Below are 17,252 nucleotides of genomic sequence, written 5' to 3' on the forward strand. Positions count from 1 at the left end.
CTCGCTCGGGTATTTTCAGGATTCCCATAGTGAGGAATGGAGAGCACACTGCGCATGCTTCACTTCCGGGGCCCTATTCTGGAGATAGGACCGGGTCCCAGAGGTCTGACATCGATGGCATATCCTAGCGATATGCCACCGATGTCCCAGATGGGAATAGCGCTTTAAATAGGTTTTCTAGACAAAAATAAAAAATTAAGAAAATCCTCTTGTTTTCTCCAAAAAACAGTAGCACTTATTTTCAAGACTGCACTTGGTATTGCCGCTTAAAGGGATTGCCTCGAATCAGACATACTGCTAGGATATGCCCCCAATGTCTGATAGGTGTAGGACCCGTAAAGTGAAGGAGGGCATACCGCGTATGCGCAGACTCTCTTCATTCATTTCTATGGGAGTGCCGAAAATAGCCGAGGGCTGGCTCGGCTATTTCCGTCAGCCCCATAGAAGTGAATGGAGAGGTGACCGCGCTTGCGCAGAGTGCTTCCCACTCATTTCAATGGGACTGCCCAAAATAGCCGAGCGAGCCACTCTGTTATTTTCCGCACTCCCATAGAAATGATTGGAAGGCGGTGCCCCCTCCTTCACTTTGTGGGCTCCATTCTAAAGACAGGTATGGGTCCTAGCGATGTGCCCCCAATGTCTGAGATGATACAACCCCTTTAAGAACAACCGATTCAAAGAGGGACTCCAGGATGGGCTCTCCTGAGGACAGAAGGTGCAGCTTGCTAGAGAGACTTGGCAGAGCATGCATGTACTGGTTCCATAGAGGGTAGTATACACACACAAGCTCTCATTTACACATGCACACATAGGATGGGGTTAACTTACTACTTTATGTTTTGGTTTCGAAAAAGTGACTTCCATTTCCTCTGCACCGGAATTATCACTCGGGGAGCCAGACCTAAAATCCATCATCTCCTCCTCCTGCTTCTTAAGGCTGTCGGCTACTGCCTGGATGGCTTTTATCCATTCTTCTCTGGAAAAAGGACAAAATACATATAAATTTCAGCTGTCGTGATGGCTAGTCAACCACAACCTGGAGCTGAAGGTAAAGCCGGCCATGTGTCAGACACTTGAAATCTCAGGTCTACACAATACCCCGCCGGGATAGTCATTTCAGGAGAATCCAGAACCGAAGATTATACAGCAGCCATCATTTAGGTTTAGATTTGGATCAAAAATGAATTCTCAGATTAATTTTGTAATGTTTGGAGGTGGAAGTATCCAGTACCCCTAGAACCCTTCGACAGGCACAATGGGGTTGTCTCACCTGAGATAACGGCGACATATAGCTAGGACATGCCATCAAGGTCAGATAGGTGCGGGTCCCACCTCTGGGACCCGCACCTATCTCCAGAACGAGCCCCCAAAGTGAGAGGAAAGCAGTCGAGCATGTGCGGTGTGCTCTCCATTTCTATAGGACTGCTGGAAATAGCCAAGTGCTGGCTCGGCTATCTCCAGCGTTCCCATAGAAATTAATGGAGAACACACCGCGCACACCCCTGTTCTGGAGTTAAGTGCAGGTCTCAGAAGTGGGACCTGCACCTATCTGACTTTGATGGCATATCCTAGCAATAGGCCATAAAAGTCCTGGATGACACAACCCCTTTAAGTCATAAAATTCTGGCTGCCTGCATCCACCACTAGGGGGAGCTTACTGAAGACTCATTTATACAGATCCTGTTGCACTTAGGCCTCTTTCACACGAATGATACGGATTGTGTCAGGATCTGTTCAGGATGGTTTTGCATGGAAGTTCAGTCAGTTTTGTCTGTGAAAGCGTTCAGCGTTTCAGTTTTTTTTCCCCACAGGTGCAATCAGTTTTTGATGCTTTTTTCATGCGTATCTCCTAGCAACCATCTGTGAAATAAGGCATTGCATCTAGATGCAATCCGTTTTTTGCGCAAGACCCATTGACTCCTATGGAGCCAAGACTGCGTGCAAAACGTAGAAAATAGAACATGCTGCGATTTTTCCCGAATGCAAAAATGATGCGCAAAATATAACGCTCATGTTGAATCCTGACCCATTAAAATGAATCGGTCAGGATTCAGTCGTCCGGAGGCTATGCGTTTGCTTTACACGTCGCACCCCGATGGAAAACTCGCTCGTGTGAAAGAGGCCTTACAGGGTTCATGGTCCATCCTAATGGTGTAGGACAGGGGTCAGCAACCTTCGGCACTCCAGCTGTTGTGAAACTACAATTCCCAGCATGCTCCATTCATTTCTATGGGAGTTCTGAGAAGAACAGAGCAAATACGCATGCTGGGAGTTGTAGTTTCACAACAGCTGGAGTGCCGGAGGTTGCCTACCCCTGGTGTAGGAGATCTGGTTCTCTGCAGCTGTTTGAGGGGGCCACAACACTCTTTTGTTTACCAGGCACGGCTCTGTACTTTATATAGCCGTCGCTGCGGCCAGTGCCTGGCTGAGTGTTCATTTCATGTGTGGAGCCCGGACCAGGAAGCAGTGGAGACCAAAGCAACTTTAGGGGACTGCTAAGGACCGTAATGCTTTTCTTTTCTTTTTTTAATCTCATTGTGGCCCTTTTAAAATAAACATTTTCACCTCCCTGAATATCCCTTTAAAGGGCAGGCACCTATCAGCAGTCTCAACCCTATCATGTTAGACATATCACCTGATAGGGCTGATCCTGCTGGTGAAATGGATACCTGTCTTGTGGAAATCAGTACCTGTTTTAATAGGGTTGATACACTGCCTGTCCAAAAAAAAAAAAAAAAAAAGATTCTCAATGGGGTTAAGGTCTGGACTCTGTGGTGGCCAATCCATGTGTGAAAATAATGTCTCCTGCTCCCTGGACCACTCCTTCACAATTTGAGCCCGATGAATCCTGGCATTGTCATCTTGGAATATGCCCGTGCCATCAGGGAAGAACAAATCCATTGATGGAATAACCTGGTCATTCAGTATGTTCAGGTAGTCGCTGACCTCATTCTTGGAGCACGTACTGTTGCTGAACCTAGACCTGACCAACTGCAGAAACCCCAGGTCATAGCACTGCCCCCACAGGCTTGTACCGTAGGCACTAGGCATGATGGGGGCATCACTTCATCTGCCTCTCTTCTTACCCTGATGCGCCCATCAGTCTGGAACAGGGTAAATCTGGACTCATCAGACCACATCACCTTCATCCATTGCTCCAGAGACCAATCTTTATGCTCCCCAGCAAATTGAAGCCTTTTTTTCTGGTTTGCCTCACTGATTAGTGGTATTCTTACGGCTACTCAGCTGTTCAGTCCCAATCCCTTGAGTTCCCTTCGCATTGTGCGTGTGGAAATGCTCTTACTTTCACTATTAAACATAGCCCTGAGTTCTACTGTTGTTTTTCTTCGATTTGATTTCACCAAACGTTTAAGTGATCGCCGATCACGATCATTCAGGATTTTTTTCTGGCCACATTTCTTCCTCGAATACGACGGGTCCCCACTATCCTTCCAGTTTTTAATAATGCGTTGGACAGTTCTTAACCCAATTTTAGTAGTTTCTGCAATCTCCTTAGATGTTTTCTCTGCTTGATGCATGCCAATGATCTGACCTTTCTCAAACAGACTAACATCTTTTCCACGACCACGAGATGTGTCTTTCGACATGGTTGTTTAAGAGATGACAAGCAACTCATTGCACCAGTTGGGGTTAAATAACTTGTTGCCAGCTGAATGATAATCGCCCATGCAGTAATTATCCAATAGTAGGCTCATACCCATTTGCTTAGTTACATCCAGGTGGAGACTTTTGTTTTTGGACAGGCAGTGTACTACTGAAGGTGCTCTTTAAAGGAAAGCCTTTGCTCACCCAGTTAAGTAAGTGTTCAATAAGCTCCCCCAAGTGGTGGTTGCAGGCAGCCAGAATTGTATCATCTTCCCAAGACAAACCAAATTGTACTGTCAGAGCTCGATAAGAACATTGAAATGACTGTGCTAGGTGGGAATCAGAAAACCGAAGGAAAAGGGAACTGCCACGGTCATTACTTATCTCCACTTTTCCCTCGAGTTGAATGAAAATCTTGGCAGTAAATTGGAAGAGTGAAGGAGTCAAAAGCTATAAAATAAGACATTTCTGGGACAAGTGGTCAACACGTGAAGTGCCGCTACATCGGAAAAATTGTAATTTGCACTGACAGATCCGGATGTAGCACATCAACGTATGGTCCATCTGAAGCGTCTGCAGAAGATTCACTGCTATTTTGGCCATGCTTATTTCCTACACCCATAACAAAGTTGTATTTCTAGATCAACAGCTGGACGTGCCGCATCCTCCGCGCACATCTACTTATTTCAGTTTCAAAATCCTTAATATTAGAACATTCTCAAGGATAGGTCACAGCACTGGACTACGGACAATGACTTTGGACTGCATATGGTATCACCATGTAGCATTGAGGGAGTCATAGTATAACACAGGGATGTCAAGCCCGTGGCCCTCCAGCCGTTGCAAAACTTCAAAGCCCATTATGCTCAGAGAGCCTACAGCTATCAGGGCATGCTGGGAGGTGTAAATTTGCAACAGCCGGAGGGCCACGCGTTTGACATCCCTGGTAAAACATTTGGAGTGCCACATGTTGGAGACCACTGCTGTAGAGTACCATGTAGGGCTACTACAAGGAACTATAGAATTTGCAGCAGCAGAACCCAGAGCCCCAATCATGTATGACTTAAAGTGGATGTCAAGGTCATTTTTTTTTTTAACCAAGAAATGGCACCACGGCTGTTCATGTCTTGTTCTAAAGGGGTTTGTATATTGATGGCCTATCCTCAGGATAGGCCATCAGCATCTGATTGGTGGGGGTCTGACCGCCTGAACCCCTGCCGATTAGTGGAACTACACCACTCCATTCACTGTGTAGTGGACGGAGCTGGTTACGGCAGTGTGGCTCCCATTGAAGTGAATGGTAACCAGCTGCGTCCACCACACAATGGAGGGAGCTGTGGAGTTCTGACACTGGAGCTACAACTTTATCGGTGGAGGTGCGGGGTGTTGGACTCCCTTCGATAAAGTATTGATGGCCTTTCCTTAGATAAACATTCTTAAAAGTACCCCTTTAAGCCTTATGCATTTGAATAGTGGATAAGCTGAAATGCCAGACACAGTCCATCAGTCGACATGAGGAAAAAAAATATATAAAGAATTATTCCTAATTCTGGACAACACCTTTAAAAAGGAAACACAAAGAAATCATAATGTCATGTCACAGATACATGAATATATGATTGGTGAAGTCAAGTCCTTAAAAAGGACATGACTGTTTTAGCAACTACTTGAAACCCTCGTGTAATAACAGTTCTAGAGCATCTATTCTTATGAGTATGTTGTAGCAGGAATAATAGAGTAACAGCACAAGTCTATGAATGAACTGCCAGCAGTCCACCATAAAGGTCATCTGGGTGTTACCAGTTGGGGATGTGTCCAAGCTGAAAGTATTGATTGGATACTGTCAGACTGTGCATGGACACAACCCCAACTGCTAACACTCATATGGACCTTTATTCCTAAACTTCTACCAGGAATAATAGAGTTATAAGAATAGTTACTGCAAGTAGTCACTAAAACAGACACATCAGTAAAGGGGGAGGGTCCACTATAAGTGCCACGTAACCGCTGCCTGGAAATAAATGAATACTGATTGGGAACGGATCGGCTGCAGTATATCGGGTGAGTATATATTACTTTATTTTAAAGCACTCCCAGCCTTTAGATAGATATTTAAATCCATTAAAGCTGGCATTAAATTAGTTATCCAGGTTTTCAAAAGTGAAGGCTAGCCTTAAGATTATTATTCGATCTAGCTAGCCTTAAGATTATTAGATCACTGGGGGGGGGGGGGGGGGGGGGGGTCTGACTCTCGGTACCCCCTGCCGATTAGCTATTTTAAGAGGCGAGCGTTGTGGCCTGTTTACATTTCTCAATACTTCTTTCAGTGGCTGCTCGAGGTATTGCAGTTTTCTTCCATTCCAGTGAACCGGGCAACACCCAGTGCAATCGCTACAAACAGTATGACATGCAGGTGTATGGAACAATGTGAACAACGAAGAGTCCGCAGTGTTCGCCCGTACACCATGTACCCTCCTGTTCGGGGTGCTGAGAGTTGGACCCCCACCAATCTAATATTGATGGCCTATTCTAAGGACCTGAATAACCCCTTTACCCCTCTAATACCCTAGACCACCAGGGAAGCTGCCACTAACCTTTCTCACTCCAAAGATGAACTGTAGAAGTTTAAAACTCCCCTAGTCTTTCTTTAGCCAATTTGGTGGGATTAGGCTTCCGAAAATGTAATTAAACTAATTTAAAAAAAATAGTATTTTTTAATTAAGGTATGTATATTATAGAGGATGCTCACCGGCCACACCGGAGCTTGGCCCACTGCTCACCCTGCAGCAAAATTTACTGATCACAAATAATACCAAGTTGGCTGGCTCACAGTTTAAAGGGACAGTTCAATAACTGATGCTTATGATTTATATAAAAGAGTGTAATTTTAGTATGTTTGTAAAAGTTCATATGAATTACCACATATAAGTGTAATTGTACTTGGTATTATTTGTGATCAGTATTTTTAAATTAATCTATAAAAGTTTGAACCAAAGAGAAAAACAATTCACAAGATCAAGTAAAGCTTGCTTAGACTATTGAATTATACTTGTCTAGATGAAGTGACGAGCAAAAATATCTAGATAGTAAATGTGGCTCCTAACATGAAAAGGTTGCTTCTTCCTCGGCGGCAGCGATTCATTTATAGCCGCTGCTCCACGATCAGATGGCGTTCTCCTGCTTAATTTACACAGGCAGCGAAACTTCAGAGCCAAAAGAATCATCACACTCCCAAACAGGTCTTCAAAAGGGCCGCTATGAAGTCACAGTTTTGTTTGTTTCACCCCCCTCCTCCCCTCTACCACCCGCACCTTTAATGTCTGCCTCATGCAGAGCTGAGAGCTCATCTGCTTCTCGGAGATTACACCAACGTTAGACTTCTTGGGTTAAAAATGGCCACTAAACCCAAAAATATGGTCTACAAAAATAAAGCCTAACAACATATACACCTACAGTATCTATGTAAATGTCTCCATCGATTTTCAAAACTGGCAGATGTGCGAGAAGCCCAAAGCCTCATCTCCATGGGAGTTTTGCAGAAGAGGCGTCAGACATCATACAGGTGCATTGGCAAGGGTACCACCCGGTCGGCAGGCCACTTCAACCCCCCTATCGGACAAGACCGTGTAGGCTGTACTTATGCTAGGGCATATCAATGTCAGAGGTGGGCCTTCAACTCAGATTCCCCACCACCACCACCAACCCACTCCAGTAACCAGGACAGAAAGCCACTGCAAACAGCAGCATTATGTGAATGACAACCATTCAAAATTACATTGCTTGTTCACAGCAGGGAAAACGTATGACTAGGTGCAGATTATGTGGCTGTACTTTCAGCAATCTGCAGGGCTGTCTGCAATTTAGATAGGAATGTTCTTGTCAAGACAACCCCTGTAAGAACACTAGACCACCAGAAAATCAGGTATTAACCTCTCCACAACACTAGAACATCAGGGAAGCCACCATAAACCTCTCCTCTACCCTAAACCATTAGGGAAACCAGCATGAAGATCTCCACTACCCTAGACCATTACAGAGAAGCTGGCATTAACTTCACCAATAGTCTAGGTTACCAGGGAAATTGACAAAAAAACAACAACTCCCTACTACCCTAGACCATCAGGAAAGCTAATATTACTCTCTCGGTTACCTGAGACCATCAAGGAATCTGACATTAACCTCTTCACTACACTGGAGCATCAGGGAAGCCAACATGAAGCTCTCCACTACCCTAGACCATCATGAAAGCCAGCATAAACATCTCCACTACCCTAGACCATCGGGAAAGTCAACATAAACATCTCCACAACTGTAAACCACAGAGCAGCTGGCATTAACCTATTGTCAACCCTAGACCATCAGGAAAGCTGCCATTAACCGTTCCAGTACTCTAAACTATCAAGGAAGCCACAGTTAACTACTACCCTAGACCATCTGGGAAACTGGTAAGAACCTCTCTTCAACCGTAGACTATCAGGAAAACTGTCATTAACCTCTCAAACCCTAGTCCATCACAGAGAAGCTGGCATTAACCTCACCAATACTCTAGGCTACCAGGGAAACTGACAAAAAACCTCCCTACTACCCTAGACCAGGGATGGCTAACCTGAGGCCTTCCAGCTGTTGCAAAACTACAACTCCCAGCATGCTTAGACTGTCTACAGCCATCAGCCCACAGCAGGGCATGGTGGGAGTTATAGTTTTACAACAGCTGGAGAGCCTCAGGTTGGCCATGCCTGCCCTAGACCATCAGTGAACCTGACATTAACCTCTCCACCACCCTAGAACATCAGCTAAGCTGGCAGTAACGTCTCCACTAGCTTGGACCATCAGAGAAGCTAGCATTAACCACTCTCCAACGCTTGATCATCAAGGAAGCTGGATAGGTCATCAGTATCTGATCGGTGGGAGTCCAACACCAACACCCAGACAGCTGATATGACCTATCCAGCTGGCCAGAGGATAGGTCATCAGTATTTAAATCTCAGAAAACCCTTATAAACGCTCAACCCTAGACCATTAGCGAAGCTTGCATTATCCGCACAACTAACCCAGACCATCGATTATATTGCAGTGTGTCACAGTTCTACAAATATTGGAGTTTAGGTCCAGTAACCCTTTTGAGAAGGCCTGCCAGCTGGATGGGCATCTTAAAAGCCTCTGTATGATGCCCTGAAACGACAGTATTTTTTTGCCATCGTGTGCAATATATAACTAAAAAAACAACATACCTCTCCTCGGGAGAATCAACGTGAAACGTCCTCTCTATAACGGTGGTCCACTGGAGGCATCGGATGATGAATGTGTTTGGTTTTGGTCGTTCTGTCTTCATCAGTTGACATTCTATCACATGAGAGAAGAGGGAGAGTAGAAAAAAATGGTTCCTGAGCTTCTTCAAACAATCATTTGTCTTGATTATACCTAGCAAATACACTGGAGTAATCCGCTGCAAAAAAATTGCACCCTCAAAGATGCCGTCGGTTTCCTGTGCACGGATTAGACATCAGAAAACTAAGACTTCATATAAAAAATAATAACATTTATTTTCATTAAATGTGTAAATCGGAAAGACTGAAACTGAACGCCGATCCTGCAAGTACCCTGAAGGCAGTCCCTCACGGTGAAATGCCCTCCCCTCTGCTCTGAGTGACAGCTGTGGCATCCAAACTGCAGAGAGTGGAGGGCACTTGACAGTGAGGGACCGCCTCCTGGGCACTTGCAGGAGTGACGCACAGTGGAATAAAGCATCAGTTTATCAGTCCTCTCAAAAATAAAAATTGTAATGAAAGTAGGATTACCTACCTCACCCTGGCCCCATCTAGTGCTGTCAGCAGTTTCACAGGGTCAAAACTGCTGATAGACTGACTCCCTTTAAAGGGGGTTTCAGAATTTTTTATACCGATTATTTATCCTCAACAGTATCTGATCAGTGGGGGTCTGACAATCAGGAGCCCAACCGATCAGCTGTTTGAGGAAGCTGCGGCGCTCACTGGCCTGTGAGCGCCACGGCCTTCTCTCAGCTTACCAAGCATAACACCATACATTGGATAGCAGCGGTGCTTGGCATCGTAGCTCAGCCCTATTCATTTAAATGGGACTGAGCTGCGCCTAGGCCACGTGACCGATGAACTTGACGTCACCGGCCTAAGGTAAGCTACGAGAAGGCCGCAGCCTCCTTAAATAGCTGATATCCAGGGGCTATTGGATGTGGGACCCCCACCGATCAGATACTGATGACTGTTCAGAGGATTTAGAGTAGGACATTTGTACCATGTCCTATCAATACTAAACTAGTGGGTGCCAAACGAAGGGAGCCCAACCCTAACCCTAAAATCTACCGCTTTTTTTTTTTACTGCTTCCAATGCAGTCCCACGTGTCTCCATAACAACAGACTACAAATAAAGCCTGTGTTGTTGGATCTTGCAGTCATACACTCATCTGTCCACGACTTCTTGGTAGAACTGGTTCTTTAAGTTGCCATGAAGTAGCGGGCATATGATAAGGAGTATGACTGCAAGATCAGACGACATAGGGTTTGTTTGTAGTCTGTAGTCACAGAGACACCTAGTTGAACATTGGAGCTGTAGACAAAAAAAAAGGAAACAGTTAGTAGAATAATAAAAATAGGTTGCAGTGGACATCCCTTTTAAAATGTAGGTTCATATATTTGAGCACTGCACAAATAGTAGTTCTCTGCAATCAGGGATGGACTGGGAACTTAAAGTGGCCCTGGAAAAAATACTAAAAGTGGCCCCGTTTTGTAGTTGGGTCTAAATTGATTGAAGGCAGGGCCAGCAATACCATATTGTGGCACATTATACCGCCCCAACAGAGCCAAATACCACAGTCCATCACAAAATACTGCCAGCAGCACAAAATAAATCCTCAAAAACTTCCACTGGCCGGCCATGAGGAGGGCTCAGGTGGCCCCCTGGGGCATCGGCCCACTGGGAAATTTCCCTGTAAGGGCTATGGACAGTCCGCCCCTGTCTGCCATAAGTGTGATGTGGTCCAACAGAATAGGAAAAAAATTGCGGCAAAATATTGACAAGCACCAAATGTGTTACTTGTTTTGGACAGTTTTTGAATTTAGAAATTTTTCAAAAGTTTGTAATAAAGGGGTTAGGCTAAGCGAACTTGTAGAGTGCAAAGTTTATGATTGCTGTGTGATGAGATTTTGGTGTCGAGTATGAAAGAGGAAGACAAAAGTGCCTGGCACGTCTATTGAGATGCCCAAAAAAAATATAAAAAAATTTGGCGCATCGTCTACCCGTCTCCTCTATGTTTACACTGCCTTTATCTTAGACGTTAATAAATCTGCTCCACGGAGTGACATTTCAGATCATCTCAAATTATGCAAGGTACAAAGTCACAGCAGTCGGGAGGGAAGGTTTCTTCCCGTCTCCTGAACGGCAAAACTGTCACAAAAATTTGCAAATTGTTTATTAACAGGCACTCCGCTTGGTAATTAATCAGCTCAGGCGTCTGCGGGGGGTACCTAGCTTTGTCAAATAATGTGCGCGGTTATCATAGTAAATTATTTCACCCTCCCCTGTGATCGTCATTTTGCTTTATGGTGTGCGAACGCTAAAAACAAACCAAGTTTAATTAACTTGCCAGGAAAGCATCATTAATTACAAGTCATGTTAATTAAAACAAACCGAGGTAGCAGATTAGAGAGAAATAAACAACTTTTTTTGTTAGTTTTTTTAGCCCAATATATTCGATTTAGCCAACATTTATATTTGTATAGTGAGGGGCCACTAAATTTACAGTGTAAAGTGGGTTATGTAAAAGAACTAAAGCTAAGGGAGCGTTCACACCTCGCGGTTGTATGGTCGTAAAGAACCGCGTCGTCACCAGTAGACGTATCCATGATGAAGGACCAGGAACTACAAAGGGCAAGCAACCCGGGAAAGCATCCGAACGGAAGTGATCGGAGTGAACAGAGTTTATTTAATCTTTGAACCATTGTTTAATAGAGAGGAATAATAGAGGAATCGCGCAACAGAGTCATAAGAGTAGATGTGTCAGAAATGGTATGACATGGGGAATGCAAGTTATTTCTAAAATGGAGATGTCAGGCGAGGTGACGGGTCCTCTTTAAAAGGGGTTGTCTCATGCACACGGCCGTTGTCTTGGTCCGCCTCCGAGCCGCAGTTTTGGCAGCTCGGATGCGGACCCATTCACTACAATGGGGCCGCAAAAGATGCGGACAGCACTCCATGTGCTGTCCGCATCCGTTGCTCCGTATAAAAAAATATAACCTGTCCTATTCTTGTCCACGCTATATTATATTAAAGGCTGTCTGTGCCGCTTCGCAAATTGCGGAAGGCACACAGACGCCATCCGTGTTTTGCGGATCAGCGGTTTGCGGACCGCAAAACACACAACGGTCGTGTGCATGAGGCCTAAATGTTAGATCACTGGGGGTCTGACCAAGGGGACCCCACCAGTCACTAGAATGGAGGCCCATCATGCATGCGCCTGATCACCGGGGGTCCAACAGCAGGGGTCCCCATCGATCACTAGAACGGAGCCTGGTCATGCATGCACGCTGCCAATCCACCTCTAACAGCCCCATAAAGTTGAATGCAAATTGGGAACACAGGTCCCCGTTCTACTGATCATTTGGGGGGGGTCCCGGCAGTCAAACCCCTAGCCATCTGACATTTATCCCCCTATCCTGTGGAATGGGGATACATTGTCATGAGACAAACCCTGTTTTAGTAATGACATGCATTCCCCATGTAATAACCATTCTGACTCTTCGGATTCTATGTTGGCTCATTCCTCTATTATTCCTGCTAGAAGTTTACGAACGAATTAATAGCAGTGTGCAGTAAAGGTCTAAATGGGCGTTTCCTGCTGAGGGGGTGTCCCTGCAAAGCACTACCGGTGTCAGACTGACTTGTAGATGACCAAAAAAAACTAATTACAAAAAAAACACCTCGACACGTGGCATGAATGAAAGCAGAATTTCCTAGACTGCTCACGCTGCAGCCAAAAGGAAGAGCGAGAAAAGAGGGGGATGCATGGGATTTATTATGTCAGGCTTTTCGAGAGTGCTAAGAAGTGTTCTGACCATAAACAAAAGTAGGAAGCTTAGCTGTGGATGTGGAGAACAAAGAATAGGAGGAAAGCCAGAGGAAGGAGGTGATCGCTACCCAAAAACCTTAACCCCTTACACAACCCACACTCCTATGTACATATACTTACGGTTGTAGCAATCACCAAAAAAAAGGTTTGAAGGAAAAATACACAAATATCACAGCTTAAAAGTATAATAAATACATAGCAAATAAACCAATATCCTAAAGGATATCTTAAAAGATAAATAAAAAAGACTTACAAGAAACCTAGATGGAAAAAGCCACTATATTGCTGGAAGCAAAACCAGTAGGAGCTATAATACATGCCAATATCACGCCAAAAGCCAGCTTTTAAAAGGGCATCTGTCAGCAGATTTGTACCTATGACACTGGCTGACCTGTTGCATGTGCGCTTGGCAGCTGAAGACATCTGTGTTGGTCCCATGTTCATATGTGCCCGCATTGCTGAGAAACATGATGTTTTATTATATGCAAATGAGGCTCTAGGAGCAATGGGGGCGTTGTCATTACACCTAGAGGCTCTGCTCTCACTGCAACTGCTGCACCTTCTCTACTGTGACTGACAGGGCCAGGCAGTGAAAACATGATCACATCTGGTCCTGTCAATCAAAGTGCAGAGGGTGCGGCAGATGCAGAGAGAGCAGAGCCTCTAGGTGTAACGGTAACACCCCCGTTGCTCCTAGAGGCTCATTTGCATATAATAAAACATCATGTTTCTCAGCAACGCAGGATGAACATGGGACCAACACAGATGCCTTCAGCTTCCAAGCGCACATGTAACAGGTCAGCCAGTGTCATAGGTACAAAACTGCTGACAGATGTCCTATTCTTCTGATAAGTAATCAATATCAAATTGGCAGGGGTCCGACTCCCAGCACCCCCACCGAAGATCTGTTCTGCAGCAGCCCCCTGGAGCTACGCAGCACTGCGCTGGTTTACTGCAGAACTGCTCCCACCCAAGTGAATGGGTGCAGTGCTGCAGTATCTGCCAGATCTGATACTGATGACCCACCCTAAGGCCTCATGCACACGACCGCAATTTGCGGAACGGAACGGGCGGTCCATTGTAGAAATGCCTATTCTTGTCCGCAAAACGGACAAGAATAGGACATGTTCTATTTTTTTTGGCGGGGCCACGGAAAGGAGCAACGGATGTGGACAGTACACGCAGTGCTGTCCGCATCTTTTGCTGCCCCGTTGAAGTGAATGGGTCCGCATCCGAGCCGCCAAAAAAAAACGCGGCTCGGATGCGGACCCAAACAACGGCCGTGTGCATGAAGCCTAAGGATAAGCCATCAATATGAAAAAGTGTTGAAAAACCCCTTTAAAAAAGAGCACCTATCTGTAGGATCAAGCCTATTAAACCAGGCATACTGCCTGGTAAGGGTGATCCTGCTAATTAAAATGATACCCGTCTTGTGAAAAACAGTTGTGGCAGTGCCAAGAAGGAAAAAATAAAAATAAAAAAATGAGAAAAGACTTCTACATGCAAATGAGGGCTTCAGTGCACCGAGGGGAGTGGCTAGAACTGGAAAGCTGAGGTATACCAAGGAGCTAAGACCCGCCCCTTTGATGCACGAAAGCCCTAATTTGCATAAAGAGTAAATGTCTTTTCTTGGGAACTCCGCAACCGATTTTCACGATTCAGGTATTGTTTTACTCAGCCGGATCAACCGTACCAGGCTAGGGTTGTCCTGCTGACAGTTGCTTTTTAAATAGAAACAAACTGATAGTCCAGTAGTCCAGACTATGAAAGTTCCCTGGTATCAACTAATACAAGTGACATTAGCTAACAATTGTGTGTGTATATATATATATATATATATATATATATATATAGTCAAAACATGGCAATAACAGATAAATAATAATAAGTAGTATTGAGCGTTCAGGGAAAATTCGATTTGCACAAATTTCCTTGTGGTAGCAAATCAATTTTCCCTGAATCGCAGTAAAAATAAAAAAAAATAAAAATAAAAAAAATTAAAAATAAAAAGAATTCTCATCTAGGTCTGTTGTGAGGCTCATCTATCTTTCAGGATCCAGCTTTAGATATTGAAGGGGTTGTCTGGCCTTGGAATCGGCAACCCCTCTGGTCCTCTCCTGTCCCTCTGAACATCTATCCATGGTCCCAGGCACTTCCTGTCCCCGCACGACCGCGAAGTGGCTTGATCCTGTGAAAAAAGTAGCAAAGCACAGGCCTCCGTGGTCGCGGTGGCTTGAACAGTGCACCACTGCATGTTTCGACCCACTGTGACCACTGAGACCTGTGATTGGCCAACTCGATCACACGATCAAGCCACTTCCTGGTCATGCGGGGACCAGAAGCAGCAGTGGGACTGCGGACAGGCGAGTTATGTTTAAGGGGACAGGCTAGGCCCACAGGGGTTGCCCGCTCCAACACGGACAACCACTTTATTTATACTTCATAAACTATGATTATTTTCATTTTGTGTATTTTGCCTTCAAGCTTTTTTCTTGGGCGATTGCATTTTTGATATTTGAAGATCTCCATCTGTAATTTTCTCTGAGATAACTTATAGGTTAACATAGTTGTAGCAAAGTCAGTTTTGGTTCACGGGTGGTGGACCACAAAAACGCTCAGGTGAGATAATTCAGTAAAGCTAACCTACAGCCCCATGGCTCAGTCTGCTACATCTGTATGTCCATTCTTAGTTCTTCATCTCTCTATTTACCAGGTAGAAGCTTGGATTGCATTGAAGGTGCACGTATACTTACTGGCTACGGAGAAATTGTTCAAAGGGGTTTCTAATTGGTCGACATCTTGAGGACGTTCCTTATAACCAATAAAAGTACCGTCAGTCTTGAGGAGAAAGTAACGGGGCCGCCAGGTCTTTATGTACTCACCTGAAAATGAGAAAATACAAAGGTGGTCATTTATAAAAGAAAATCTGGATTATATAAGAACAACTGTTGATTAGGGTTAGAAAGTTAACATCTTCTCCACCATCATTTTCTAGACAGAGACAGAAATGTTTCTGAGATGAACTTCTATGGGGACTACAGCAAGTACTAGTGGATTAATTGTCTAAAGATCCTGCTGCCCCCCCCCCCCCACCCCACCCCACCCCACTTAACTGGGTAATACTACATCATGAGGCTTTGGCACACAAGACGCATGCTCTCCAAAGGGGTCAATGACTTGCTTCACAGGAGCGATTTTGGTCCATAGGTTATACCTTTCCTCCTTGACAAGTCGGTTGGGTATATGCACCTAGTCTTACTATTACCTTCATGGTTTCTTCAGCAGTTGCAAAACTACAACTTCTAGCATGCTCCAAAACAGAATCCTGGAAGTTGCAACTTCTTAAAAGCTGCAGGTTGAAGGCCACTTCTAAATATCTAAAAGCTTTCCACTGCAAACAGTGATCTGTGAAACCTTGTATTCTATGACCCTGGAAGTAAATACTCTTGTCATATTGTGGCTAGGTATTCTCACAGGCTAAACTTTAAAGCAAATTCAAGGCAATGAATTGCTGCTGAAAGATCTGATTGGATAAGATGCATCACTTGTCTGGTGAGAACAATACAGTGGTCCGATTTGACTTCCAAATTTCTTTGGCTCTGGTGGATGAAAGCCTTCTCTGGTGGATGAGAGAGCCAGAAATATGTGGACTATGCCAGAGGATTGTTCTGGGAAAAGCTATGCTTGGAGTAGGCCAGTCAGTACAAGTCAAAAAGGGGGGGTCAAGAGTCAGCATACAGTTTAAAGTACCGTATCTTCTGGTAGGTTACAGGATATCATTGGAGGTCCACAGGTCCAGACCTCAACTAATTCGCAAGGGGAAGGCACCATCCACCGTGCTCCCAAATGAATTTGGTGCCAGTGCAAGACTTCCACTTTGAGATGAGCAAACCTTTTCAGATTCGGTTAGCTACAGGTTCATTGAATTTCTAAAAAATATTTGATTCGGACCTGAATCAAATCTACCCGAACCAGTTACTCCAATTGCCCTGAAAATTGGGATATAACACTCTAGAAAAATTCTAGGACGAAAGAGAGAGATTAGTATGCTACTCTGGGTTTCTCAGCTATAATAGATAGAGATATATATATATATATATATATATATATATATATATATATATATATATATCTTTATTTTGTCTAGGGTGTACTCTCTCATATTATGAACAGCGCCTAGTACACATGCGGAACATTGTAGGCCAGGCAATGCTCCTCTGGGTTTCTAGGGGAAAGATTCAAATAAGCTGATGCCAGCAGATGTAAGGTGTTCTCATTTTAATATATTTTCCCAGAAAACCAGAGATGTGTTGACTGACTTACGATACTCCTCATGCATACTTGGCATCCTCCATAAGGAGAAATAGTACGCCAACCAAGGCCTCTCAGTCAGCCAGGCAAAGTTTCTTTGCTTAGCTCTGTTAAAGAGTAGTTCATTCATTGAATTTCAGGCAAATCAAGAGAGATCCACATGAGAAAAACATGTGCAATTCGGCAAATATATCTCCCTCACCAAAAATTCAGGTTCATCAGAATCTGAAGTTTT

At 44.5% G+C, this 17,252-nt stretch overlaps 1 protein-coding gene across 4 annotated transcripts in view; it reads right to left on the reverse strand.

The window, feature by feature from the left end:
- Window positions 1–17,252, reverse strand: part of AKT1 (AKT serine/threonine kinase 1) — a 109,870-nt gene that overhangs the window by 32,029 nt on the left and 60,589 nt on the right. For 3 of the 4 annotated variants that reach the window (XR_005774938.1, XM_040412783.1, XM_040412782.1), the window contains exons 3-5: window positions 15,460–15,588; window positions 8,838–8,949; window positions 829–976 (exon numbers count right to left, since the gene is read on the reverse strand). Coding sequence is in view for 3 of the 4 variants with exons in the window: in XM_040412783.1 (XP_040268717.1) it covers window positions 829–976; window positions 8,838–8,949; window positions 15,460–15,588 (389 nt within the window). In the remaining variant the exon portion in view is untranslated. The remainder of the gene's footprint in view (window positions 1–828; window positions 977–8,837; window positions 8,950–15,459; window positions 15,589–17,252) is intronic. The other variant, XM_040412784.1, reaches the window with a different exon arrangement.

This window comes from Bufo bufo, chromosome 11, assembly GCF_905171765.1.
Source record: "Bufo bufo chromosome 11, aBufBuf1.1, whole genome shotgun sequence".
In the NCBI taxonomy this organism is placed as follows: domain Eukaryota; kingdom Metazoa; phylum Chordata; class Amphibia; order Anura; family Bufonidae; genus Bufo; species Bufo bufo.